The sequence below is a fragment of the Rhinatrema bivittatum genome, chromosome 18 (genome assembly GCF_901001135.1).
Source record: "Rhinatrema bivittatum chromosome 18, aRhiBiv1.1, whole genome shotgun sequence".
Lineage (NCBI taxonomy): Eukaryota > Metazoa > Chordata > Amphibia > Gymnophiona > Rhinatrematidae > Rhinatrema > Rhinatrema bivittatum.
The window spans coordinates 57,656,466-57,683,801 of record NC_042632.1 but is presented as its reverse complement, the minus strand read 5'-3'; the positions used below and the strand labels follow the sequence as shown (position 1 = coordinate 57,683,801).

At 43.9% G+C, this 27,336-nt stretch overlaps 1 protein-coding gene across 1 annotated transcript in view; it reads left to right on the top strand.

Annotated features, from left to right (window-relative positions):
• Positions 1-4,032: 4,032 nt before the first annotated feature.
• LOC115079842 (oocyte-specific histone RNA stem-loop-binding protein 2-like) overlaps positions 4,033-27,336 on the top strand; it is a 34,584-nt gene continuing 11,280 nt past the window's right edge. The window contains exons 1-4 of the mRNA XM_029583766.1: positions 4,033-4,440; positions 15,790-15,888; positions 18,016-18,093; positions 26,945-27,028. Of these exons, the coding sequence (XP_029439626.1) occupies positions 4,394-4,440; positions 15,790-15,888; positions 18,016-18,093; positions 26,945-27,028 (308 nt within the window). The 5' untranslated portion in view covers positions 4,033-4,393. The remainder of the gene's footprint in view (positions 4,441-15,789; positions 15,889-18,015; positions 18,094-26,944; positions 27,029-27,336) is intronic.

Here is a 27,336-nt window from a genome sequence, read left to right as displayed (position 1 = left end):
GATGCCCAATTTTCCAGTCTCACAAGGTCTTCCTGCAATTTATCACACAATCTGCTTGTGATTAACTACTCTGCACAATTTGTGTCATCTGCAAATTTGATTATCTCACTCGTCGTATTTCTTTCCAGATCATTTATAATATATTGAACAGTAAGGGTCCAATACAGATCCCTGAGGCACTCCACTGTCCACTCCCTTCCACTGAGAAAATTGCCCATTTAATCCTACTCTCTGTTCCTGTCTTTAGCCAGTTTGCAATCCACGAAAGGACATCGCCACCTATCCCATGACTTTTTACTTTTCCTAGAAGCCTCTCATGAGGAACTTTGTCAAACGCCTTCTGAAAATCCAAGTATATATCTATTACTATACCGGTTCACACCTTTATCCATGTTATTAACTCCTTCAAAGTGAAGCAGATTTGTGAGGCAAGACTTGCCCTGGGTAAAGCCATGCTGACTTTGTTCCATTAAACCATGTCTTTCTATATGTTCTGTGATTTTGATGTTTAGAACACTTTCCACTATTTTTCCTGGCACTGAAGTCAGGCTAACCGGTCTGTAGTTTCCCGGATCGCCCCTGGAGCCCTTTTTAAATATTGGGGTTACATTTGCTATCCTCCAGTCTTCAGGTACAATGGATGATTTTAATGATAAGTTACAATTTTTATCAAGGACAACATCATGAATGTCCTTACCATACTTCATCAATATATTCCCAATGTTAAACCACAACCCCCCACCCCTCCCCCACAGGAACTGCTGGTAGTCCAGGTCCCAAGTCAATGCTTCACAAGAAAGTTCTTTAGCGTCTGTTGATGTGCTTTAGGTGTTGTTCTTAAGTTGTTCAGGATGTGTGGTCGATGATGCAATTTACTCAGTAGTTGTACAGATAGAGGTCACATAAGCAAACAACATATAAGGTATGCAATAATATCTAATGGGAGTAGGTATAAAACATATAAAAACGCAGTCCCCCCTGTCCCGGTATACAGCTGAGACCCACAGGAGATCCCTAGTGAGATACAGCACATGCAATTCTTGTCATATTAGACAGTCGAAGAGGTTGTCAGCTTATGTAGGAGCGTGGGCTGTGAAAGTAGTGCTCATGGCGGGTTCCATTCTAATCAACGGTAACCCTGTATTTTAGCTATGATTTCGTCCATTGTAGGAATTGTAGTGGATTTCCAATATTGAGCAATGGTTGTGCGAGATGCTATCAATACAAAAATGCTCAACCATTGCTTAGCCTGCTTAGCTTGCCAGAAAACGACTATCTTGGGGCACGCCCACCAAAAATGGAAATAAAAGCCACTTCCACTACAGGTGGAAGGTGATATGGAGGGATATATCCTGTGTAAGTGTTCAGGATCAAAGTGCCATCTATACAACATTTTATAGCCATCCTCTTGTAATCTGGCGGAGATAATGCCTTTGCTAGCTCTCTGGAAGATAATATCCCAGGTTTTCGCCAGAAGTGGTTCCCCCAAGTCATTCTCCCACTTCAATATGTGTAGGTTAGGATGTGTCCCTGCAGTACATAGAATTTGGTAGATTTTTGAGATCCCTTTATTCAAGGAATCGGCATGATGGTAGTAATTTTCAAATAGAGACCTAGTGCCCCTCAATTTCCCTGTATGGCTAATAGTGTTGATAAAATGATGAAGTTGTGCATAGGCTAGGAAGGTGTTGTGATCTAAATTATATTTATCTGCCAATTGCATCCAGGGTAATAGTTCCCCCCCTTGAAATAGATGGCCCAAAGTAGTTAGGCATGCATCTTGCCATTTCTGAAAAGCTTGGGACTGGTAGCCAATTGCAAATTCTTTATTATAACGGAGAGATGTCAAGTAAAATAGGAATGGTCCCCTACTAGTCTGAATTTCCATTTATTCCAGACTTTCAAAGTGGCCTGCAGAGAGCAGGGGATATCCGGAACAAACCGCCAAGTGGTTCGAGGATGCCAAGGTAAAGTTCCGATGTTCAATAGCTACCCATTGCCTACATGTGTGCACTCTCGCTACATCCAATACCGCCCTCAACTTGAGGCTGCATAATATGCGTGCAAATCAAGAACCCCCAATCCACCCTGGATCTTTGGTTGAAACAATATACGGCGAGCCACTCTAGGAGGTCTTTGCCGCCATATAAAATAAAAAATTTTCTTTTGAAGCCTACGAAGGAGGTATTGTGGAAGAAAAACTGGTAGAGTGGAAAACAAGTATAAATACCAGGGCAGGATATTCATTTTAATAATGGCTATTCTCCCAAACCATGTGAATGAACCTCTGTGCCAAGTATCTAAATCTCTGTCCATCTTTTGAAGTAATGGAGTATACTTAAGAGAAAACAGATCTTCAACCTTAGAATTTAAGTCAATACCAAAATATTTCAGGGATTGTTTGGCCCAACGGAAAGGAAATTGTCTGGCAATATTTTTGACTTCGAGATTCCTTAAGGTAATGTTTAAAAGCTCAGATTTGTCAAAATTCACTTTGAATCCAGATATGTGACTAAACGACAACAACTCTTGTTCCACTCGTGAGGATCGAGGCCCGGAGGTAGAGAGGCGTCTAAGCGTGCAGCTTAGATCGGTCAGAGTAGCTAAACCGAAGTCCTTGCTAACTCAAAGGTGGTAGCGAAGCGGTGGCTTTAAATACCCAGAGGTATTGATGTCATGCAGTGGGGACGCCCCCGAGGTTCACGCCATGACGTGTATTTGAGCATAGGAGGCCCTGGGACTGAGCATGTCAGACTGGAACGCCATTGCTGAGCTGGAGACGCCGAGGCCCTCGGCACTGGAGGCAGCCATCTTGCCCAAGAAGGAGGAAAAGGGGAGAAAAGAGGTAAGGCAGAGTGGTCGCAGCCGTCTGCGACTGACGGACGCAACAGGGGCACTCCATGAAGTTAGCAAGTAGCACATTTAAGACTAATCAGAGAAAATTATTTTTCACTCAGTGCATAGTTAAGCTCTGTAATTCATTGCCAGAGGATGTGGTTATAGCAGTTAATGTAACTGGGTTTAAAAAAGGTTTATTTTAAATGTGCTATGTGCTAATTTCATGGAGTGCCCCCTAGTCCTTGTATTATCCAAAAGAGTAAATAAACGATTCACATTTACCCGTTCTAGTCCTCTCATGGTTTTATAGACCTCTATCATATCCCCCCTCTCTTCTCTAAACTGAACAGCTGTAACCTCTTTAGCCTTTCCTCATAGGGGAGCCATTCCATGTTATCATTTTGGTCTCCCTTCTCTGAACTTTCTCCAGTCCAACTACATTTTTTTTAGATGTGGCGACCAGATTTGCACATAGTATTCAAAGTGCGGCAAAAAACTCACAAAGTGGTTAGTGCTGTTGGTATAGCTGTGTTGAAAAAAGGATTGGATAAGTTCTTGGAGGAGAAGTCCATTACCTGCTATTAAGTTCACTTAGAGAATAGCCACTGCCATTAGCAATGGTTACATGGAATAGACTTAGTTTTTGGGTACTTGCCAGGTTCTTATGGCCTGGATTGACCACTGTTGGAAACAGGATGCTGGGCTTGATGGACCCTTGGTCTGACCCAGTATGGCATTTCTTATGTTCTTATCATGCAACAATTCAGAGGCATTATGACACCCTCTGATGTATTCCCCATTCCTAACCTCGGTGGTGCGGTCTCACCATGGAGCGATACAGAGGCATTATGACATTTTCCATTTTATTCACCATTCCCTTTCTAATAATTCCCAACATCTGTTTGCTTTTTTGACTGCCGCAGCACACTGAGCCCACGATTTCAATGTGTTATCCACTATGACACCACGTTTATAGACCAGTGACGATGTAAGACGCCAACCAGTGACAAAAATATCACAATGTAATTGAGTAGCCCCTGGAGGTAGGAAGGTCCTATTAAAGAAGTTCAATATCTGTGTAAGACAAAGGCATTTTTGAGTAAGCGGTGACAGTGTAAAGAATAATTATTCACATTGAAGTTTCATTGGTTTATTTGGCACATTGATACAAGCCAGGACGATTGGAGGATGTGGTGAGGTTAAAGCGGTGACAGTTGCGAGCTTTGTAGGTAATAAATTAATCGCCTTCACATTGTTAACATCTCTGTCGGATGCAAACAGTCGCCAGATCTTGCGATAAAATCGCAAGACCACCAGCAGGACATGACGACCCCGCCCCTCATGACCCAGAAGGGGATTACACTGCCCCTTATCCTGACATGTGGCAGATCTACCTTCCTTTTTCATGACGTTTGCAGCAAGGTCCGCCCCTACATCATGACGCGACAATCGCTTCGGGCTGGCCCCGCCCTCTCATCCTTCCACGCAGACCCCGCCCAGGCGGTTTAAAGTGGGGGCGAGGTGGACGTTAGAGGTTCCGCTGTGCTGAGGAGAGATGGAGCGCGGGGCTACGGCCTGGGAGCTGCTGTCGCTGGATCTTACGTAAGAAGGATCCGGAACTCTTCTTCTGTTCCTAATCCAAGCAAGCTCGGGGCAGATGTGCGCTTCTCCAGCTGCAGCCGCCGCCCCCGCGGTTCTGGAGCCAGCAGCAGCTCCTGTAGTTGCCGTAATGGGAGAGGAGGACGAATACGGGTTGTTTTTCTGTTTACTAACCAGTAAGGCTCCTCAGCTGGTACTGGTGCTGCTGCTTTCTTTTCTTGGAGTTGAGCCAGAGAAGCAGCAGCTCCAGCAGCGGTCACCGCCCGCCCCCTCCTCGGCTGTAGGCTGCTGCCTCTCCCACTAGTAGTAGGGTTTTTGACCAGAGAAAAGGAATAGGGCTCAGCCTGTATTACATCACAAAATTTAAAAAACTCGATGTTTTTGCCTTTTATTTTTTTTTGGCGGGTTAAGCTTTTGGAGTAGGAATGCCAGCAAGACTTTTTCCCTAGGATTTAGAAGCGCAGCCCCTTGATTTTTTTTTTTTTAATGGGTGTTTGGTTGATTTCCTGCTAAAGGAAGCTGCCTTCCCCTTCTCTCTCTCTTGGTTTATTTTTTCTAAAGCTTTTTGTGACTCTGTCAGGATTGCTTGGCGATCTCTTCCCCTCTCTTATGGCTTTTTTTTGCCTTTTTTTCTTGTCTAGGATCAAGCACCTGATTTTATTTATTTTATTTTATTTATTGAGTTTTATATGCCGTCATTTTGGTTCCCTCCTTTGGGTTTTTTCCGTACTCTTTCTCTGGTTGAGATTTTGTTTGTATAAGTAATGAGTTTATTTTTTAACGTTTTGGCTTTACTCCTGTGTTAATTGACTCTTCCCATTGCTTTTCAAGAGTGTGTGGGGGTTTTTTGTTTGTTTTCTAATGATAGAAATCCTTTTTTTCAAATGGCCCTCAGTGATCAGGTGTACTTACTTTATTAGGATCTTTTGATATTCTGCTTTGACTCCCTTAGTCATGCATAGTGTGGAACTGTCCTTCCGCTGTCTTTCCTGATCTCAGTATTTCACCTTTGCCAGCTTCTTCTTCCTTTCCACAACTGAAGTTTTCTTTAGCTGCTGTAACCACTTCACAGGCCTGGTTGGCAGACCCTAATGGGAGTGTATTGCAGTAATCAAGTAGGCACAATATCAAACCATATTTACATTTATTGATCTCACAGTCAACAATTGTTGCTCCTGATGATGCATAGCATATAATAATGAATATACAAAAAAGTAATAAAATAAAAGGTAAACATTAAAAAAAAATCTGTCAAACTAAATAGTAACCTGACACTGGCTAAATTAAAAACGTTCATAAAAAGCCATGTGCTTAGCATTTCTTTTACAATACTGCATCTCCTCAGGCACAGCATTCGAAAGGCAGGGGGTAATTTTACAAGTTCAGCAAGTTGAACTGATTTTTCAAGAAAGCTTCTTGAAACAAGCACAACAGGCACCCTGGATGGTAAAGTCAGTCCAGTTATTGATCAGCATTGGATATTCTGCTTCTTCTTAAAGGTGGGTCCAAGACAAATTACATAAAGGAACAAAGTATTAAGTGCATAAGTATTGGAGGTAGATTGAAGGTAAACGTTATAAGAATTGCCATACTGGGTGAGATCAAGGGTTCAAGCCCAGTATCCTGTTTCCAACAGTGGCCAATCCAAGTCACAAGTCTCAGGCCAATACCCAAATATTAAATAGATCTCTATCTGCTATTGCTTATTAATTAATAACAGTTTATGGATTTTTCCTAGAGGAACTTATCTAAACCTTTTTTTAACTCATTTACACTAACTGCTGTAACCACATCCTCTGGCAATGAATTCCAGAGCTTAACTATTCGCTGAGTGAGAATTTTCCTAGCACGTAGACAGATGGACTCAGGACCAGTGGGATATGCTCCCCTGCCAGCAGATGGAGACAGCATCACAGTATATTTACTCCTGCAGTGACGCCAGTACTCTCCATCTCCAGCAGATGGTGGACTATCTCCCTATGGGGATTGCTTCAGATTTTGGAAGGAGAATTTAAAATAGAAAAAGAAAAGCCTTGCTCTGTTGAGGTGATACCAGTTGAGAATTCCTGAGGCGATTTCCGTGGTCCCTCAGAGGTGTGCCTTGGTCTGGTAGCTGGGTTTCCCCATCATGGACTTAGCTTTTATACATTTTAAAGGCAGTGGGTGCAGGAGGCTGAGCGCGGCAATGACAGCATATGCCCTCTTCACCCCCCCATAGCCAGAGACTCTCTGTACTCAGCCGGTATGGGCTGAGGTCAGTTTAAATTATTTTAATTTGAGGCAGAGACAGTAGAGGGTTTTGCAGGACTTCCTCTGGTCTCTGTGCTTGGCACGCTGTTCTGACGTTTGTTCCCGCTCCCGTGGGGGTCAGGGGAACTGGGCAGCCTGGCGGGTTAAGCGACCCTGATGGGCTAGGTCCTGCAGTTAGGCTTTTTGCATTGTGCCACGTGGTTGGCTACGGTGCTGGTTTTGTGCGCTTCTGTGTGTGCTTTACTGCCCTCTACAGGATGTCAGTGTGCAGTGCGTTGGCTCTGTACAAGCGTTGTGTGTTCAGTTTTGGGTGCATCTTTGCGTGTACACATTTTTAAGCTTTGGTGGTGCACCCTGGCTTTGGGGCACAGTTTGGGGTGATTTTTGTGGTGCTTACTCTTGGGGCCCTAATCTTTGTGCACATAAATTTTGTGCGCTTAATTTTTTTAGCGCAAGCCAGCTGGACACACATTCTCTGTCATCTGTGCGCAGATGGCACTGGTGAGCAAGAAACCTAAGCATCTTTCTCTCTGTGTTGCCTGAGGTGTCTAACGTGTGTCAGTGCTGTTTACAGGCTCGGGGAGAGTTGTCTTCCTCTAATTTTGCTAAGCCTGGATCCTCTCAGCCTGATGATGGGTCTGGTTAAGGATCTACCTGGACCTACGCCAGATTTTGGAACTTCCTTGACTGGTTCTTCTGCAGGACATAGCAATTCCTTCTGGGTTTGGCGTGGCTCCAGCTGCTGTTTTCAAGGTTTGCAATTCTTTCTTCAGCTTCACACACTCCTGTCAGGTTGCACCTTCAGCCAGTGGCCCCTCCTCTTCCACTTCTAATCTTAAGCGCCGGAGAACACCTCTGTTCACTGTGGGTGATCCCGACAGGAACCCACATAGCACTGATGAGGCAGATCCTGATTCCTTGGAAGATGAGGGGACTTCCTCCAGGACTGGAACCGTATCAGACCCGGTTATGGATGCTATTCAGGAATTGATTGATCTGGAATGCAGCACCCCAGAGGCAAACTTCAAAGGGGGGGTGGGCATTGGAAGGCACCTGTACCCCTTGTATCCAGCAGCGAGAGAGCGCTTGCATTTTCCCTAAATGGATGCACTGGTCTGTGCTGTCTCTAAGCGGACGACCCTCCCTGGGGAGGGAGGAGTGTGTGATAGGAGGATTGAGGCTATCCTTAAGCAAACCTTTGAAACAGTGGCAGTGACTCTGCAGATGGCTTCTTGTCTGCTCTTCTTTGAGGAAGTTGATGATTCTGGAGTGAATGGAACCTGCTGCCGCCTTTTCAGCTCATTCTGGCTGCGATTCGGTTCGTACCTCAGCCAGAGTGGTGGCTTCGGTAGTAGCGGCCAGGTGCCCACTACAGTTGTGAAATTGGTCAGCTGACGCAGCCTCCAAAGCTAATCTTACGAAAATGACTTTTAAAGGCTCGCTTTTGTTTGGGAGCAAGTCGGAGAAATTGGCCAGTAAGTGGGGCAAATCTCTGGTCCCTTGGTTGCCAGAGGATAAGAAACATTTAGAGGTCGTCTCTGGGCTTCCAAGTGCTTTTGTCCCTACAGAGGGGTCAGCCTTTCAGAGGACTCTGCCTTTTGGTAGGTCTCAGTCCTCGGACGGCGGTTCCTTCTGAAGGTTTGTCCTCCCACCTTTGGGAACTGGAGATAGGGGGATGGGTCAAGATCACATGGTATCAGTGGTTCCTGGAGGAGGTAGGAGAAAGATATTTTATTTTGAGCTGGAATTTTGCAATATTCCTCTGGACGTGTTCATGGTCTTTCCTTGCCACTCTCCACTTCTAAGGCTCCTCTGGCTTTGGTTCAGTGCCTAAATCTAAAGAAAGTATGGGGCAATATTCTATTTAAGAGCACAAGAAACTGCCATACTGGGTCAGACCAAGAGTCCATCAAGCCCAGCATCCTGTTTCCAACAGTGGCCAATCCAGGCCATAAGAACCTGGCAATTACCCAAACACTAAGAAGAACCCATGCTACTGATGCAATTAATAGCAGTGGCTATTCCCTAAGTAAACTTGATTGATAACCGTTAATGGACTTCTCCCCCAAGAACTTATCCAAACCTCTTTTACAACCAGCTACATTAACTGCACTAACCACATCCTCTGGCAACAAATTCCAGAGCTTTATTGTGCGTTGAGTAAAAAAAGAACTTTCTCCGATTTAGTTTTAAATGTGCCCCATGCTAACTTCATGGAGTGCCCCCTAGTCTTTCTACTATCCGAAAGAGTAAATAACCGATTCACATCTACCCATTCTAGACCTCTCATGATTTTAAACACCTCTATCATGTCCCCCCTCAGCCGCCTCTTCTCCAAGCTGAAAAATCCTAACCTCTCTAGTCTTTCCTCATAGGGGAGCTGTTCCTTTATCATTTTGGTCAGCCTTCTCAGTAAGCTCTCCAGTGTAACTATATCTTTTTGAGATGCGGCAACCAGAATTATACACAGTACTCAAGGTGTGGTCTCACCATGGCATTATGACATTTTCCGATTTATTCACCATTCCCTTTTTTGACTGCCGCACACTGAGCTGATAATTTCAAATATCCACTATGGTGCCTCTCTGAGGGACTTTGTCAAACGGCTTCTGAAAATCCAAGTACACTACACCTACCGGTTCACCTTTATCCACGTTTATTGACCCCTTCAAAAAAAAAAAAAAAAGAAGCAGATTTGTGAGGCAAGACTTGCCTTGGTAAATCTATGCTGACTTTGTTCCATTAAACCATGTCTTTCTATATGTTCTGTGATTTTGATCTTTAGAATAGTTTCCACTATTTTTCCGGGCACTGGAGTCGGACTCACTGGTCTATAGTTTCCCAGATCTCCATGGAGCCATTTTTAAATATTGGGGTTACACTGGCCACCCTCCAGTCTTCAAATTTTAACTCGTAGATCTGAAATTTCATTTGAGTTCCTTCAGAACCCTGTGGCGCATACCATCTGATCCTGATGATTTGCTACTCTTTAGCTTATCAATCTGGCCTACTACATCTTCCAGGCTTACAGCGATTTGGTTCGGTTCATCTGATTCATCGCCCTTGAAAACCATCTCTGGAACTGGTATCTCCCTAACATCCTCATTAGTAAACACAGAAGCAAAGAATTAATTTAGTCTTTCCGCAATGGCCTTATCTTCCCTAAGAGCCCCTTGAACCCCTCCATCATCTAATGGTCCAACTGACTTCCTCACAGGTTTCTTGCTTCGGATATTAAAGTTTTTATTATGGGTTTTTGCCTCTATGGCCAACTTCATTTCAAATTCACTTAGCCTGCCTTATCAATGTTTACACTTAACCTGGATCCTTCAAATCTTTGAAGGATTTTATTTTGGCTAAAATAGCTTTTTTTTTCTCCTCACCTTTTAACCATGCTGGTAATCGTTTTGCTTTCCTCCCACCTTTATTAATGCATGGAATACATATGGACTGCACTTCTAAGATTGTATTTTTAAACAATGTCCACACCTGTTGTACACTTTTTTAACCCTTACAGCTATGCCCTCATTTTATCAAAGTTTCCCTTTTAAAAATTGTGATAGAACTGTAGATTTATGTCCCCCTTCAAATCATTAGTTCAAATTTGATCATATTATGATCACTATTGCCAAGTGGCCCCACCACTGTTACCTCTCTCACCAAATCGTCGGCTCAGTGTGCTGCGGCAGTCAAAAAAGCAAACAATGTTGTGAATTATTAGAAAGGGAATGGTGAATAAAACAGAAAATGTCATAATGCCTCTGTATCGCTCCATGGTGAGACTGCACCTTGAATACTGTGAAGGGAAGGGCGACCAAAATGATAAGGGGAATGGAACAACTCCCCTATGAGGAAAGACTAAAGAGGTTAGGGCTGTTCAGCTTGGAGAAGATGATAGAGGTGTTTAAAATCAAGAGAGGTCTAGAACGAGTAAATGTGAATCGGTTATTTAATCTTTCAGATAATAGAAGGGCTAGGGGGCACTCCATGAAGTTAGCATGTGGCACATTTAAAACTAATTGGAGAAAGTTCTTTTTCACTCAACGCACAATTAAATTCTGGAATTTGTTGCCAGGAGATGCAGTTAGTGTAGCTGGGTTTAAAAAAGGATTGGATAAGTTCTTGGAGGAGAAGTCCATTAACTGCTATTAAGTTCACTTAGAGAATAGCCACTGTTATTAGCAACAGTAGCATGGGATAGACTTAGTTTTTGGGTATTTGCCAGGTTCTTATGGCCTGGTTTGGCCACTGTTGGAAACAGGATGCTGGGCTTGATGGGCCCTTGGTCTGACCCGGTATGGCATGTTCTTAAATCTTGCGTTCCACTAAGAATTTAAATCTAAAATAGCTCGCTCTCTCATTTGGTTCCTGAACCAATTGCTCAATGAAGCAGTCATTTATTCCATCCAGGAATTTTATTTGTCTAGCATGTTCTGATATTACATTTACCCAGTCAGTATTGGGGTAATTGAAATCTCCCATTACTATACTACTAAATTGGTTAGCTTCTCTGATTTCTCTTAGTATGTCTGACCATTTTGACCAGGTGGATGGTAGTATATTCCTTTCACTTTATTCTTGAACACATGAGATTTCTACCCATAATGATTCTACTGAGCATTTATTCTCGCTGATCTTTATTCTGTTGGACTCTAACCTCCCGAACATAAAGTGCCACACCCCAACGAAGTTGATCCTATCATTGCAATATAATATAATTTGTACCCTGATATAGCACTGGTCCCATTGGTTATCATCCCACCAGGTCTCTGAGATGCCAATTATGTCTATCTCACTATTGACTGCTATACACTCTAACTCTCCCATCTTACTTCTTAGATTTCTGCCATTGACATAGACATTTCAAAGTGTGTTTTTTGTTTGCATTAACAACTTGCTTTTCAGTTGATAGGGATAATTTGGAATTCTTTAGTTCAGGTGATTCTTCCCTTATGGGCACATGGACTATGTTTGCTTTTATTGGAACCTCTCTGTTGGGATGCCCTACCTCTCCTGTTTCATTAGTATTCTTCAGATACATTCCTCTGAACCATGCACTGCTGTGTGACTGTCTGCTTTCCCCCTTGTCTAGTTTAAAAGCTGCTTTATCTCCTTTTTAAAAGTTGTGCCCAAGAAGCAGGGCTCCTTTCATCCCATCCTGGATCTCAAGTGTCAACTGTCATTTGCGGGTAACTCATTTTTTCATGGAAACCTTATGCTCGGTGATAATGGCAGTGCAGATGGGGAATTTGACCTCTTTGGATCTGTCAGAGGCTTAACTTCATATTCCCATTCATTTGGAGCACCAATGATTTCTGCATTTTATGGTGTTGGGGTGCAACTATCAGTTTTGAGTGCTGCCCTTTGGTCTAGCCACTGCTCCCAGAACATATTCCAAGGCTATGGTGGAAGTAGCGGTGTTACGAAGGGATGGGATGGTGGTACACCCATATTTGGACACCTGGCTGATTCGAGCCAAGCTTCAGGAAGAGAGCTGCCTGGTGACCCGCAAGCTGATCTCCTTGTTGTAGGAGCTCGGTTGGGAGGTGAACCTGGCCAGGAGCTGTCTTTGGAGTATCTGGGTGTTTGGTTCGACATGAGGCAGGGCAAGGTTTTCCTGTCAGAAGTTTCGATTCAGAAATTGATGCTGCAAGTACATCAGTTGGTGAGCTCTATATGCCAGACAGTGTGGGCCTGTCTACAGGTGCTTGGTTTGATAGCGGCAACCCTGGAAGTGGTGCCTTGGGCGAGGGTGCATATGCATCCTCTTCAGTGCTCACTGCTGTTTTGTTGGAACTCGCAGGCTCAGGTCTATTTAGTTTGGCTCCACTTGCCAATGAAAATTTGCTCTTAACTACAGTAGTGTTGCAGGAGGCTCATCTGAGACCTTCATGAACTGGTTGATACTCATGACAGATGCAAGTCTCCAGGGTTGGGGAGCTGACAACCCAAGGGCATTGGAATGCCGAACAGTCCTTCTGGAACATCAATCACCTGGAGGTCCGGTTGGCATGCTTGCAGTTCAGCCACCCCAGCAGTCATCCGGAGGACTGGCTCCTGGCAAGACAAGTGATGTCTGACCACATAACGATGGCAGCCTACATCAATTGACGGAGGAACCAAAAGCCAGCAAGTGTCCCAGGAAACAGATCAACTTACAGAATGGGCAGAAGGACATCTCCAGATGATCTTGGCCTCTCCCATTGCAGGAAAAGAAAGTAAGATCAGACTCTCAGCAAGGAGAATCTGGACTCAGGGTGGTGTCAGATGAGGCGTTTCAACTGATAGTGACTTGCTGGGGCCTTATGTTCTTAGACCTGTTGATGACTTCCCGCGAAGGTTCCTTGATTCATCAGTCACTGGAGAGATCCGTGGACCCTGGGCATAGATGCTCTCGTAAAGTCTGGCCGGAAAACATGCTTTATGCCTTTCCTCCATGACCCTTGTTGGCAGGATAGCTTGCAGGATTGAAGGCCACAGGTGGATAGTACTCCTGGTGGCACTGGTTTGGTCCAGACAACCATGGCATACAGATCTCCAAAGACACCTGGTGGAGACCCCACTTCGTCTTCCGCCGCACAAGAATCTGTTGCCACAGGGACCTGTCCTTCACGAAGATCCGACTCTGTTGTCTTATGGTTTGGCCTTTTGAGAGGGCTCGCTTGTTGAAGTGTGGATATTCTTCTGCAGTGATTGCTACCTTGATCTGCTCTTGGAAGTTCTCCACTTCCTTGGCCTGTGTGTGAGTTTGGAGAGTGTTTGAGGCCTGGTGTGAGGATCGAGGTGTTTCTTTTGGTTAAGATCCTGCTCATTCTGGAATTGGCTTAAATAAAGGCTTGGCCCTTAATTCCTTGAAGGTACAGGTTGTGGCTCTTGCCTGTTTCAGGGGTTTGGTGAATGGTGATTCCTTATGGTCTCATCCTGATTTAGCCTATGTTGTATTTTGGGTTTTTTTTAATTTCCTCGCAGTTATCCTGCCTACACCTGCAATTTGTCGCTTGGTTTTGAATATAAAAAGACCCAGCTATCTACCAATATTAACTCAACTTGAGAGCTTTGGGAGGGAGCACAGCTTTTATGTGGCCATCTTCTAGCGCTGCTCAATAGCGGCCCCTTTTGTTTGTTTGGTTTTTTTTTAAAGGGAGTGAAGTCTTCCACCTCCCCTTGACATTACCTTTTCCATTGTGGAGTCTTAATTTGGTGTTTGAATTTTTGGCGGGCCCTACTTTCTGACCGCTGTGAGACCTTTCCTTGCGGTTATTGACCTTTTAAGACTATGTTCCTAGTGGCTATCTGTTCTGCATGTTGAATGGCCGAGCTGCAGGCCTTGTCTTGCCAGGAGCCAGTCCTCCCGGAAGACTGCTGGGGTGTTACAGCTGTGTACTGTTCCATCCTTCTTGCCCAAAGAGGTATCAGAATTTCATTTGAATCTGTCCATTTCCTTGCTGTCCCTAGATAAGAACAGGGACACGGAGGAGTATCGCCTCCTGCGGCCCTTGTATGTTATGAGACTTGTCTTGCAGTATTTGGAGGTTTCTGAATCTTTCTGAAAGACTTGATCAGCTGTTTGTCCTTCATGGTGGAAGAAAACGGGGTGAACCAGCTTTGCGGGCTACTATAGCTTGCTGGATTACGGAGGTAGTCAAGGCCGCGTATGTGAATGCTGAAAAGCCGTTGTCTTCTGGGGTTAAGGCTCATTCCACTAGGGCTCAGGCAGTGTCATGGGCGGAGGTTAAATTATTGTCTGTCTACATTTGCCAAGCTCTTACATGGTCCTCCATATTTTTCCAGGTTTATTGTCTGGATGTGCAGGCCCAGGAGGATGCAGCCTTTGCACGTGCAGTGTTGACTGGACCACAGGCAGCTTCCCACCCTACTTGGGAGTAGTTTTGGTACAAGCTAGGAAACTACTTTTTTAGCTGATAATTTAGTTTTCCTTAGTGTAGACAGATGGACTTAGCTTCCCACCCTTGGCTGCTAAGTGATTGGGTCAAGGGTCCTCCCGTGGAGCTACAGGTTCCAGGGGATTGCTGGTAAGTGTTTATCCAGTCCCTAGATTGGAGTACACACGTTCCTTGCTTGAGTTCAGTGTTTCTTGTTGGTTGAGTACAGTAATGGTTGACTTTTTTTTTGTGTTTTGCTAGTCTGTCCACAGTTGCTTTTGAAGAGAATAGTGGCAGGTTGGTGTCACTGCAGGAATAAATATACTGTGACGTCAGCTTGCTCAGTCTCCATCTGCTGGCAGGGGAGCATAACCCACTGGTCCTGAATCCATCTTTCTACACTAAGGAAAACTAAATTATCAAGTACTAATTTCTCCATTTCTTTGTTTTAAATGAGCTACTTGCTAACTTCATGGAGTGCCTTCTAGTGCTTCTATTTGAGAGAGTAAATAATAGATTTACATTATCCTGTTCAAGTCCTTTCATGATTCTGCAGACCTCTGTCATATCCCCCCTCAGTCGTCTCTTCTTCAAACTGAGCAGCCCTAATTTCTTTAGCCTTCCCTCAGGGCAGCTGTTCCATGCTCCTTACTTAAATGCAGCTTCCCAAATGTTGCTTGCAATACAGGTACAGCTGCAGTCTCAGGTTGTGAACCCCCTGCCTTACCCGTGAGTAAAGTTCTGCCCCTAGTATGGGCTGGAGAAGAATAATTTGCAAACTTCTTTTGTTTTGTCCATATCTAATCCACTTTCACTTTCCTTAAAGCAGTATTTTTTACATTTTTCTCCCCACTTTGAGTGGGATTACAGAATGGTCTGCAGTTGCACTGAATGTGGATGGATTTGTGGATCAGTGGGATCTGTCTGGCACCTTCCTTTCCTAAATTTGTTTTCTTTCCTTATTTTCTTGTGTATCTCTTTATGTTTTAAAAGTGAGCAGGGCTGACTGGTCTGTATAGGAGCTAAGAGGTATCCCTGCCCTAACACCATGAGCCTTGTGGGGGTGATGTAAAAAGTTTGCACCCCCACCATCACAACACATTTGTTGGTTTTATATTCCGTCATTTGGCAATGCCATCACAGCAGTGCGTGTAGCAGGAATCTTATGGACACGGGAAGGGAAGCTGATATTTGTTCACTGATTCTGTTTTTCCCTTAGCCTACCATCGCCTCTTGATGGGTGTCCATCACTGCAGCCTCTCTTCCCAGAGCCATGGATGCTGGTAGACTGTGGTCTTGCTCTGGATGACTTATTTGGGTGAGTGTTTTTTTTCATTAGTATTGATCTGCTTAAGTCTTCAGGTAAATAGTTGCCATAAGTTCTTCTGTCCTGGTTCTTGTTTTCCTCTCGTCTATGGTGTGCTGCTTTCTTTCTCTCCTCTTCCATTGAAATGTCTAAGTATGTACATTCATTGTTACCCTCTATCTCACATGTTTCAACTTTATTCTCTGTAAAACTTAAACTGTCAATAGTCTTCATGCATTACTGCCTTATATCAATGCTACCTTGTAATTAGTTCCCTATATATAGCCTATTATAGTTCTTATAGCCTATTGTTTACTTGCTCAAGTTTATCATGGTTACCTTTATTAACGTTCACCTTGTAACTCGTTCTATGTAAAGCCTGTTGCTATGTTTAGTTATCTGTGAACCGCGATGATGATCCTAACGTATCCCGGTATACAAAAACTCTTAAATGTAATCAATTGTGTCCCTATTCTTTCCGAAATGGCATCTTCCTCAATATTGCTTGCTAGGTAAGTGCTGGAGAATGTTTCTTGCCCCCCTGATAAGAGGCATCGATGCTGGCGAGTACTCTGTTGTATTGCTCTTTCATTCACAACAGTTGGTTGTAATCTGCTGCTTTGTGCATCAGCAGACTATAAACTGGCTAAATTGTGATGCTTATTTATAAACCTACAGTTGTACAGTAGATCATTGTTAGTAATATCTAATTGGTTAAATGAAATTCCATGTACAATAACTTGCATTATTTACATGGCAGTAGTGACATGTTAAATTCTCTGGCATGTCTACCAGCATAAAACATATTTGTTCACAGAATTTGCCTTGTTCTTATGTTCGATGAGTTCCGTTAAATCATTCAACACAGATAAATAAAACCTACATAATAAATATAAACTAAGGCAGTAATATAAAAATAGCAGTCAACATATGCAGAAAGATTAAAATCAGGGAACAGACTGAGGAAATAAAGCCTTCAATTGTTTCCTAAACTTCAAATCTTATTCCCTCTCACAAATCCATAATAATGCACCAGCAACAGCCTGAGTCCTTGTAACTTACAAATATGAAATGTAGATACTTAAAGCACTTTACCAGTGGGATGCAGTAGGGAAAACAAATGCACAATATCATGTGCACCTTCTGAGTAAATATTATGGACAATGTTCAGCACTTTAAGCTGCAGTCTTTACAAGATTGGTAACCAGTGCGAGTCCACTTATTCCCAGTTCTAACCCTAACTGCAGGGTTCTGCACCAATTGTAACATCTTTAGGCTTAGTCTGAGGGACTGAATCTGGCCTTGGTTTAGTGTGTGTAAGTCAATATGTGCAAGTGACTGTCGGCTCCAGAGCTATTGCAGCTGCCACATCACCTTCTAGTACCTTGGGAGGAGCAAGCAACATAGAATGGATTTGCTGGGTGACTTCAAGTGACCTGGATTAGCCACTATTTTAGAGACAGGATGCTCGGCTCAATGGATCTCTGCTCTATCTCAGCATGGCACTCTTCTGTCCAGTTTACTGGATAGCTGCTGATAATTTTGTTGAACTAATTTTTTTAACTAACTGTTTTGGGGTTGGTTTTTTTTAGGCTACAAATATAGCGATAGTGTTTGCCAATTCAGTATTGGCAGAATTTGACATGTGGGTGCCTTGGGAATGGGGAAATGAGAGCTCTGTTAGCCCCATTTGCCATATCCCTTTACAACTAGTTGAACAATAATAAAGACTGCATAATTTTAATGTTGGTATAAAACAGATATTGCTTCTTTACCATTTTATGCAGGGCTAGAGTAAGTCTGTCACAGGACGACTCTGCAGCCGGAGACCTGAGCTGAGAATCATTTCAGGTCCTCCAAATGGCACTGAGCTGGCAAGCTGAATGGAGACAGAATTGTGGAGTCAGTGCCTCTGTTTGTGGTGCTACACTACGCCCATCTTAGTCTATCCTCCTGCTTGACAAAGGATACGCTGAAGCTGCCTGCACTGTAAAATTCTGCCCTTTGATTCATCCATAGCTGTTGGCTGATGCCAGGGAATCTGTGCCTCTTCCAACTTCTACTCTTTCTGGAAATGGGGGGGGGGGGGGGTTTGCTCTTCAGGAGACTGATATTTACGTTTGTTTTTCTTTCAATCAGTGAGGCCTGCAGATCTAGATTTCTTGCCAGCTTTGAAGAATCTGCTCTTGTAGAGCCAGAGGGGACCAGGATGCATAGGTTTGTATCATGGGTATAACTGCAGACAGGGAAGCTGTAAAACAAAGAAGGGGTATTGTGGGATCAAGAATATAATGGCATAAGCAGTGCACTTCCTGTGTTAGGCTAAGCATGGCAGAACTGATGGGATTCCAGTCAGTCTCCAGAGCTTGTCATTGAGCTGGGGAAGTAGAGCCTTGACATGCACCGTACTAAACATTCCTCCCAGATGGTTTTGTTTTTTTTTTTGAGGGAATAACCCCTCTGCTTGTACTTGTATACCATCTTCCTCAAACGGAGGTTTAACCCAAAGCAGTTTATAAAATGGTACACAAAAAAATTAGTTAATTCTGGAAACAATCATAGCGTCTCTACATACCACCCAAACTCCAGACTAGTTGTATCACATAGGCTTGTCTGTCTCCCTAAATATCACTGTATACACCTCTGAGATGTGGGTGCTCTCTGAGGACAAGCAGGATGGTGGTCCTCACACATGGTGACATAATTGGATGGAGCCCAGCACAAAAAACGTATGTCAGAAGTTTCTAGAAATGTGATGGATCCTCATTGGGCACGCATTACACCACGCATCCTTGTGGGGTCTCCTCTAACTTCTTCTTTTCTGCGGAGCCTATCATTTTACACTTGGGTAAGAGCCTCATTTAACTTCTGGGCCTTCTGGCCTATTTTAGGGAAAAATTGAGAAGAAAAAGTTATTCTTCACTGCAATCGTGGTTTACGTGGGATCTGTGCCAGCCCCCCCCCCCCCCCCCCCCGTTCTCCCTTTAGCAAGAAAGGACCGTACTGAGTATCAAGGGAAGCAAAAGAAGCTTAGGTATCTGTACCAGTCGATACATGGGGATGTATCAGCTTCTGCTGTGGTGCTCCCGAAGTGACCTTGCTAAGAAAGCCAGTCCTCCATTAGTGCGAGGGATGCGCCACAGATTCAATTAGTCCCAATGTCTCAGTTTTGAAGAGGATCTAGTCACACCCCCGTCCCAGCCTGCATTGGTGGTGATCGAGGAGGAACAGAAGAGGCATGCACAGCTGGCCATCAAGAAGGCAATGCACAGCATCAGTGTTGTGACATCTGTATCATGGTACAGACATCGTCGTTTCTCGAGCCACTGCTCGAATCTGTGCACAGCCGCATCAATGCGTTACCAACTCAGCTCACCCAGACCAGCAAAAGCAGCGGGGCCCATGACCCCATATCTAGTTCTATTAGTGCCTGCACAGCTGGGCGAAGGCCAAGTGCCCAGGCCCATCCCCAGTTGATGACCAGTAGGGATGAGGGTACCTATGACCCCTGGGGGGAAACTAATCCAGGCTGTCAAATGCTTTTGATAGGTTCCCTTCAGATTAATCTTCTCCAGACAAGTGAAGGAAGTCCCTACCAGAGGACCTCTCCTTCACAGGTTTTCAGGTTGATGGCAGAAGCCATTCCCTTTCAGTTAATGATTGAAGAGCATACAAGGTACAAAATGCTCCATATCCTCCAGTTCAGGGAGCCTCCCAAGGAGATTGTGGCAGTAGCAATACATGGATCCTTGTGGAATTACCGTGGGAACACCCCCTCACAATGCCTTCTGTGAACAAGAAAGCAGACAGATTCTCATCTAGAAGGCTCTCGAATTTGATAAGCATCAGCTGCCCCCCCTAATCAGTGGTAACTGAATCTATTCTCAAAAAAGCCAAGCATTTTTTAATGCATTCCTCGGCACTCCAGGGAAGAATCGCAGAGTGGTAGAAGGTGCTCCGGGGACTATGCTTATTGCCTGCATAGCTGCCTACCACCTCTATAGACAAGCAGTCTAAAAATGCCGTGAGGAACAACAAAGGAATATATGCCAGAAAAGTCTTTTCCAAAATCTTTTAATGGGTGGAGACGTATGGAACAATTGATAATGGGCAAATTTTATCAATTGTTCCATACGTCTCCACCCATTAAAGATTTTGGAAAAGCCTTTTTTTAGCTCTAGAGATGAGCCAGCATACATGGGACATCTAAAAGTAAGTGCAGGATTTTGCTGAGCAATTGCATCAGCAGCAAAATCTACTCCTGTTGCTGGTGCATAAGGGCCTGAAGTGTAGGAAACACCAGGTCCGCTTGATCTATGAAGTTTTCAAAATGGCATCCAGAGTCTCTGCAGTGGGAATTGTTGCCCGCAACTTGCTTCGGAGAGAAGGTCAAGGACGCAGTGGCCCAAATCTGGGACCAGCATATGACCCTTCAGCAGCTCTCCACCAGCATTCAGACCATCCTCATCTAGGAGGTCAATGAGATCAGGACTGAGGAAGTCCTTCCACCCGAGGAGGTACTATCTGCTGCTGTCTTGTCCTATCAACACCAGACCCCTTGAAACCATCCCAGGTAGCAAAGGGCTTTGAAACTCCAGCTGGCACCTCAGTCAGCTTCAGGGACGGATTTTGACTGGATCATAGAGAGTATACCCTGTCTCTTGTACCTATGGCAATGGAGCTGCCAATCAAGAGCAAGCTATGCCCTTCATAGACCAGTGGATTCTGTCCATTGTCCACCAAGGGTATAGACTGAACCTATTAGTTGCCCTGCCAGATTGTCCTCCAAGCCCATTTTGGGGCCTGATAGCACATCAGATTGTGGTACTAATGGCCAGGGTGCCCATTCCACTAGGCCAAAGAGGGCAGGGTTTTTACACTCAGTATTTCCTGATACCAAAGAAAACAGGAAGACTCCATCCCATCCTAATCCTAAGGGAATTTATCAGAAAAAGTTCAAGATGGTTTCCCTGGGCACTTTGATCTTCTTTCTGCAAAAGGGGGACTGGCTATGCTCCCTCGAGCTGAAGGATGTGTACACCTGCATAGACAGCCAGTGCCTTGGAAAGATATCTCCAATTCGTAGTGGGAAAACAGCACTTCCAGTATCACATACTGCCGTTTGGGCTCTCATTGACCCCATATGTCTTTAAAAAATGCCTGTCCATGGTGGCAGCACACATTCATGCTCTGCAAGTTCATGTTTCCCATATCTGGATATTTTGGTTGGTTAAGAGCACCTCTTGGGTGGGGTCGCTGGAACTATATGCTCGACCATCTGGGTGTTTGGAGACACTAGGGTTCATCAACCACCCCAAGTCCCATGTAGTCACCTCAGATGGACTTTATTGGATCCCTGCTAGACATTGCTCAGGCCAAAGCCTTCCTGCCTCATCAAAGTGCCATCATCCTGATGACCATCATGGCAGGGATTTAACAGAGCCAGCAGGTGTCAGCCTGGCACATGTTGAGGATGTTGGGCCATATGGCTACAACTTCATGTCATTCCCTTGGCACATTTATACATGCAAAAAGCCCAATGGACCCTGAGATTGCAGTGGTGCCAGACCACACAAACATCCAGAATCACATCCAAGTCGTCTCTCTAGGACTCATTGCCCTGGTAATTTCAAAAGTGGAACAGGGAATCTCCTTTCAAAGACCTCCTATCAAAATTGTCCTTACCACAGGATTGGGGAACTCATATAGATGGCCTCAACACTCAGGGTCTTTGGTCTGTCCAGGAATGTCTGTCAAATTTCCTGGAGCTCCATATAATCAGATATGCGCTATGGGCTTTCAGAGATTGGCTGCCAACAAAGGTTTCCTGATCCAAACTGAACAACCAAGTAGCAATGTAGTATGTCAACAAGTAGGGAGGTACAGGATCATGCTTCCTGTGCCAGGAAGCAGTTCAGATAGCCCTGAGCATCATCCTGAGAGATGTGTACCAGTACAGAATGGAGAATGTGATAGCTGACATACTGAGTCATGCCTTCAGATCCCACAAATGGTCTCTGGGGTCTCAAATCTGATCTTCCACTTATGTGGATCTCTTTGCAGCACCTTGGAACAGAGAAGTTCCTCAGTTCTGCTCCCTGTACATGACATGTGGCAAACCAGCCTCAGATGCCCTCTCCTAGCATTTGGGGCAAGAGTCTTCTATATGCATATCCTCCAGCTCTACTGGTAGCGAAGACTCTTGACGTTTTGAAATAACAAAGGGACTATGATTCTCATAGCTCCTTATTGACTGAGACAGGTATGGTTTCCACTCCTGTGGGTGGAAACAGATAAGTCTAGTGCTAAGATCTTAGGATCAAGGCAGGTTGCAGCATTCCAATCTCTAGGCCTTGTTGCTTACAGCCTGAATGTTGTGAGGTTAATATTGCAACCACTCAATCTCTCGGAAAATGTATCTCTGGTCCTGGTGACTTCTAGAAAGCCTTCCACTAGAAAGTGCTATGGACTAAAGTGGAGGTTTTCCATGTGGTGTAAGCAGAAGGCTCTAGATCCTTTTTTCTTGCTCCACACAAACTGCTTGATTACCTTCTATACCTGTTGGAAGCTGGCTTGAAGACAAACCCCATTAGAGTTCATCTGAATGTGACTGGTGCATACCACCATGGTGTAGATGGTACGCCCATTTCTGTACAGCCTATATTTGTACGTTTCATGTGGGGCCTCCAACTGTATTTTGGGACCAACACGTGGTGTTAGCTCAGCTGATGAAAGCTCCTTTTGAGCTGCTACACTCCTGTGACGTGAAGTACCTGACCTGGAAGGTCATATTTTTGGTGGCAGTCACTTCAGCGCGCAGAGTCTGCGAGCTCCAGGCCTTAGTGACTTATCCACCTTACACTTTTTTTTTTCATGACAGGGTGGTCTTAGTATGTAAGCTAAGTTCCATTGTCCTGCCAACATTCTTTCCCAGCTCCCATTCACACCAAGGCGAACAAGCCTTGCACAGTTTGGATTGTAAAAGAGCTTTAGCCTTCTGTCTGGAGCTAGTGTTGCCAACTGATTCCAGATATTCAGAACAGGTTGATCCAGTCCTGGTTTTACTCACCTGCATGCATTCTTTTGTTTCTTAGAGAATGCAATAGGGAAATCAGAATAAGTCTTTGCATGCAAGTGAATAAAACCAGGACTTGGATCAACCTGTCCTGAAAATCTGGAGCCAGTTGGCAACCCAATGTAGAGCTGACACAAGGCCTTAGTCAACCCAACTTAAGACAGAGGAAAAATGTTTTATCCATGTTTTCCCATAAGAATTCTTTGACTACTTAAAATCCAAAAACTGCATTTTTATAGCTGCAGCAGAGGTTTTGAAAGCATTGTCTGTCTTTCAGGAAATCTTTTTTGGACTTGATTTATAGATGATGGAATTCTTTTTGGAAACCTGCATGTCATATAGCTAACATGTTCCAAAGTGGTTGTCTTTAAGAAGACAGCTCATGGGAGCACCTGAGCTCTGAAGTAATTGAGAACCTCTTTCATTCTGAGATGTTCTCCCTCAAACACAATACACTTTTCTTTCCACTGTTTTTTCCTCTTGTAAATAGATTTCTATAAACAAGAACAATTTTAATCTCCCTTATTCTGTTTTTAAAGAGCATAAATTAATATAATTTTGAATGTGTCCCTTACTGTAATGTATATTTCATGCTAGTTTTACATAAAAAGTGATGATGCTTTCTGGCTTAGCTCTGCCTATTCATAGTGTCTGAGTACTTGCCAGATACTTGTAGCCTGGGTTGGCCACTGTTGGAAACAGGACGCTGGGCTTGATGGTCTGACCTAGTATGGCAATTTATGTTCTTATAGGAATAAGCTGGGCAACTCCATTGCCAAAAGGACACTTTCTAATTGGCTATCAGATTGCATCTCCTTCTGTTATGCCCATGCAGGGGGCCATGGTGGCATCGGCCCGCTTGTGAGCTATTCCCATGGAGATCTGCAGAGCTGCAATTTGGAGTTCTCTCCATTTAGTCGTATCCCATTACTCTCTGAATAGGTTTGGCCGATCTGTCCTTCATGAACTCTGTTCATGCCTAGCTCCCATTTTTTGTGTTGAGGCTGCTCCTCCCATTACCATGCCCATTGACACGTAATTTAGGTGTTTTATTGGTTCCCTTTTTTTGTTGGGGGGCAGTCTTTAGCTAGGGATTCACCTATGAATGAGTCTTGAGAGAGTTGCTTACCTATAACAAGTGGTCTCAGAGGACAGCAGGATGTTAGTCCTCACTAAACCTGCCCACCACCCCATGGAGTTGGGTTTCCACTATGTGGATTCTTTTTTATTTTATCCTTAAATTCTATATTATAAGACTGAAAGGGCCCCTGTGTGGACACATGCTATAATGCATTCTGAGCATGCCCAATGAGGCTCAGTCAAATTTCTAGAAACTTTAAGAACATAAATTGCCATGCTGGGTCAGACCAAGGGTCCATCCAAGCCCAGCATCCTGTTTCCAACAGTGGCCAATCCAGGCCATAAGAACCTGGCAATTACCCAAACACTAAGTAGATCCCATGCTACTGATGCAATTAATAGCAGTGGCCATTCCTTAAGTCAACTTGATTACTAGCAATTAATGGACTTCTCCTCCAAGAACTTATCCAAACGCTTTTTTAACCCAGCTACACTAACCACATCCTCTGGCAACAAATTCCAGAGCTTAATTGTGTATTGAGTAAAACAAGAATTTTCTCTGATTAGTCTTAAATGTTACTTGCTAACTTCATGGAGTGCCCGCTAGTCCTTCTGTTATCTGAAAGTGTAAATAACAGATTCACATCTACTCATCCAAAACCGCTCATGATTTTAAAGACCTCTCATATCCCCCCTCCAGCCGTCTCTTCTCCAAGCTGAACAGCCCTAACCTCTTTAGCTTTTCCTCATAGGGGAGCTGTTCCATCCCCTTTATCATTTTGGTCGCCCTTCTCTGTACCTTCTCCATCACAACTATCTTTTTTTGAGATGCGGCAACCAGAACTGTAAACTATTCAAGGTGCGGTTTCACCATGGAGCGATACAGAGGCATTATGACATTGTCTGTGTTATTAACCATTCCCTTTCTATTAATTCCTAACATTGTTTGACTGTTGCAGCACACTGAGCCGATGATTTCAAAGTATTATCCACTATGATGCCTAGATCTTTTTCCTGGGTGGTAGCTCCTAATATGGAACCTAACATTGTGTAAGTATAGCATGGGCATATTTTTCCCTATATGCATCACCTTGCACTTGTCAACATTAAATTTCATCTGCCATTTGGATGCCCAATCTTCCAGTCTTGCAAGGTCCTCCTGCAATGTATCACAATCTGCTTGTGATTTAACTACTCTGAATAAATTTGTATTATCTGCAAATTTGATAACCTCACTCATATTCTTTTCCAGATCATTAATAAATATATTGAAAAGCACCGGTCCAAGTACAGATCCCTGAGGCACTCCACTGTTTACCCTTTTCTACTGAGAAAATTGCCCATTTAATCCTACTCTCTGTTTCCTGTCTTTTAACCAGTTTGTAATCCACGAAAGGACATCACCTCCTATCCCATGACTTTTTAGTTTTCTTAGAAGCCTCTCATGAGGGACTTTGTCAAATGCCTTCTGAAAATCCAAATACACTACATCTACCGGTTCACCTTTATCCACATGTTTATTAACCCCTTCAAAAAAATGAAGCAGATTTGTGAGGAAAGACTTCCCTTGGGTAAATCAATAAACATAGAAATGACAGAAGACCAATAGGCCCATCCAGTCCGCCCAGCAAACTTTCATATTTATTTTCTCAAACTTATGTTACTCCGACCGCTAGGTTCAGGTCCCTTGTTGGAGCTGCATCTAAGTGAAGTATAAGGCTTAATGTTTGAGGGTAGTAACTGTCGTATCGAGCTAGTTACCCCGATGTTTGTATACTCATACTGCTCAAATCAATGCCTTGTTAGATGTTGTCTGGATGTAAATCCTATTTATTCATTCCCCCTCTGCCATTGAAGCAGTGTGCTGCACTGGATATGCTTTCCAAGTGGAGTAACAGGCTTAATTGGTTTGGGGTAGTAACCACCGCAATAAGCAAGCTACTCCCATGCTCATTTGTTTACCCAGACTATGCTACCATGTTGTCTGAATGCAAATCCTCTTTTCCACATTTCCTCTTGCCATTGAAGCATAGAGCAATGTTGGAGTCGCATTAACTGTGTGACAGTTTATTGAATAAGGATATTAATCAGCAGGTAGTAGCCTTCATTCCTGTGAGCCACCCCCATGGCTCTTCTCTTCATTCCCATCCTCCAGGCTTTATCGATCCACAGTGTTTATCCCACGCCACTTTGAAATCTTTCACAGTTTTGGTCTTCACCACTTCCTCCGGAATGGCGTTCCAGGCATCCACCACCCTCTCCATGAAGAAATACTTCCTGACATTGGTTCTGAGTCTTCCTCCCTGGAGTTTTAAATCGTGACCACTGGTTCTGCTGGTTGTTTTTGTTTTTTTTTTCTTTTCCAAAGGAAAAGGTTTGTCGTTGACTTTGGATCATTAAAACCTTTCAAGTATCTGAACATCTGTATCATATCATCCCTGCTTCTTTCCTCCAGGGTGTACATATTTAGGTTCTTCAATCTCTCCTCATAAGTCAATCGATGAAGACCCTCCACCTTTTTGGTCGCCCTTCTCTGGACTGCCTCCATCCTGTCTCTGTCCCTTGACTGTGTTGCATTAATTCATGTCTTTCTATATGCTCTACGATTTTGATCTTTAGAATAGTTTCCACTATTTTTCCCAGCACTGAAGTCAGGCTCGCTGGGCTCCATCCGATATCACCCATGTCTGAAGATTAACATCCTGCTGACCTCTGAGATCACAGGTAAGCAACTCTGTTATCCCACACCCATATTGCTTCATATTACACACACCCCAAATGAGGGGGGTACACTTCTCCTGCCCTTTCTTAGAGCTCCTGAATGTGTGTGAGGGGTCCCATGCTGCTTCCTGCCTAACTTGTGTCTGAATTAACTGCAGGGTTTTGTTTTTTTTTGTTTGCCTATTTGGACAGGTCTTTCCTATCAGCATCATCTCTCTGTAGTGTTGACATGATCAGTGTTGGAGTTGGCACAGATCCAGAGTGGTCACATGACAGGTTTGTTCCTTTTTTCCTTTTCCTTTGTTAGGCTTCATGCATGTGAATATCCTTTTATCCCCACCCTAACTCTGCTAGGATTTACATATGTGGGTCTTTAAGATTCACCTTGTGGTGCTTATGGTGCAGACTGTACCATCTTGATAACTTCTTCCTTGGATTGTCTTTTCTTGGAGTTGAAGCCCCCAAAATTGGATATAATACTCCCAGGTCACGTATCTTCCAGTTGTACAGAGGTATTATTAGGGCTTCCATTTTTAGATGCTATAAACTATAAATGTAGAAATTTTCCATTTAATTAGGTATTC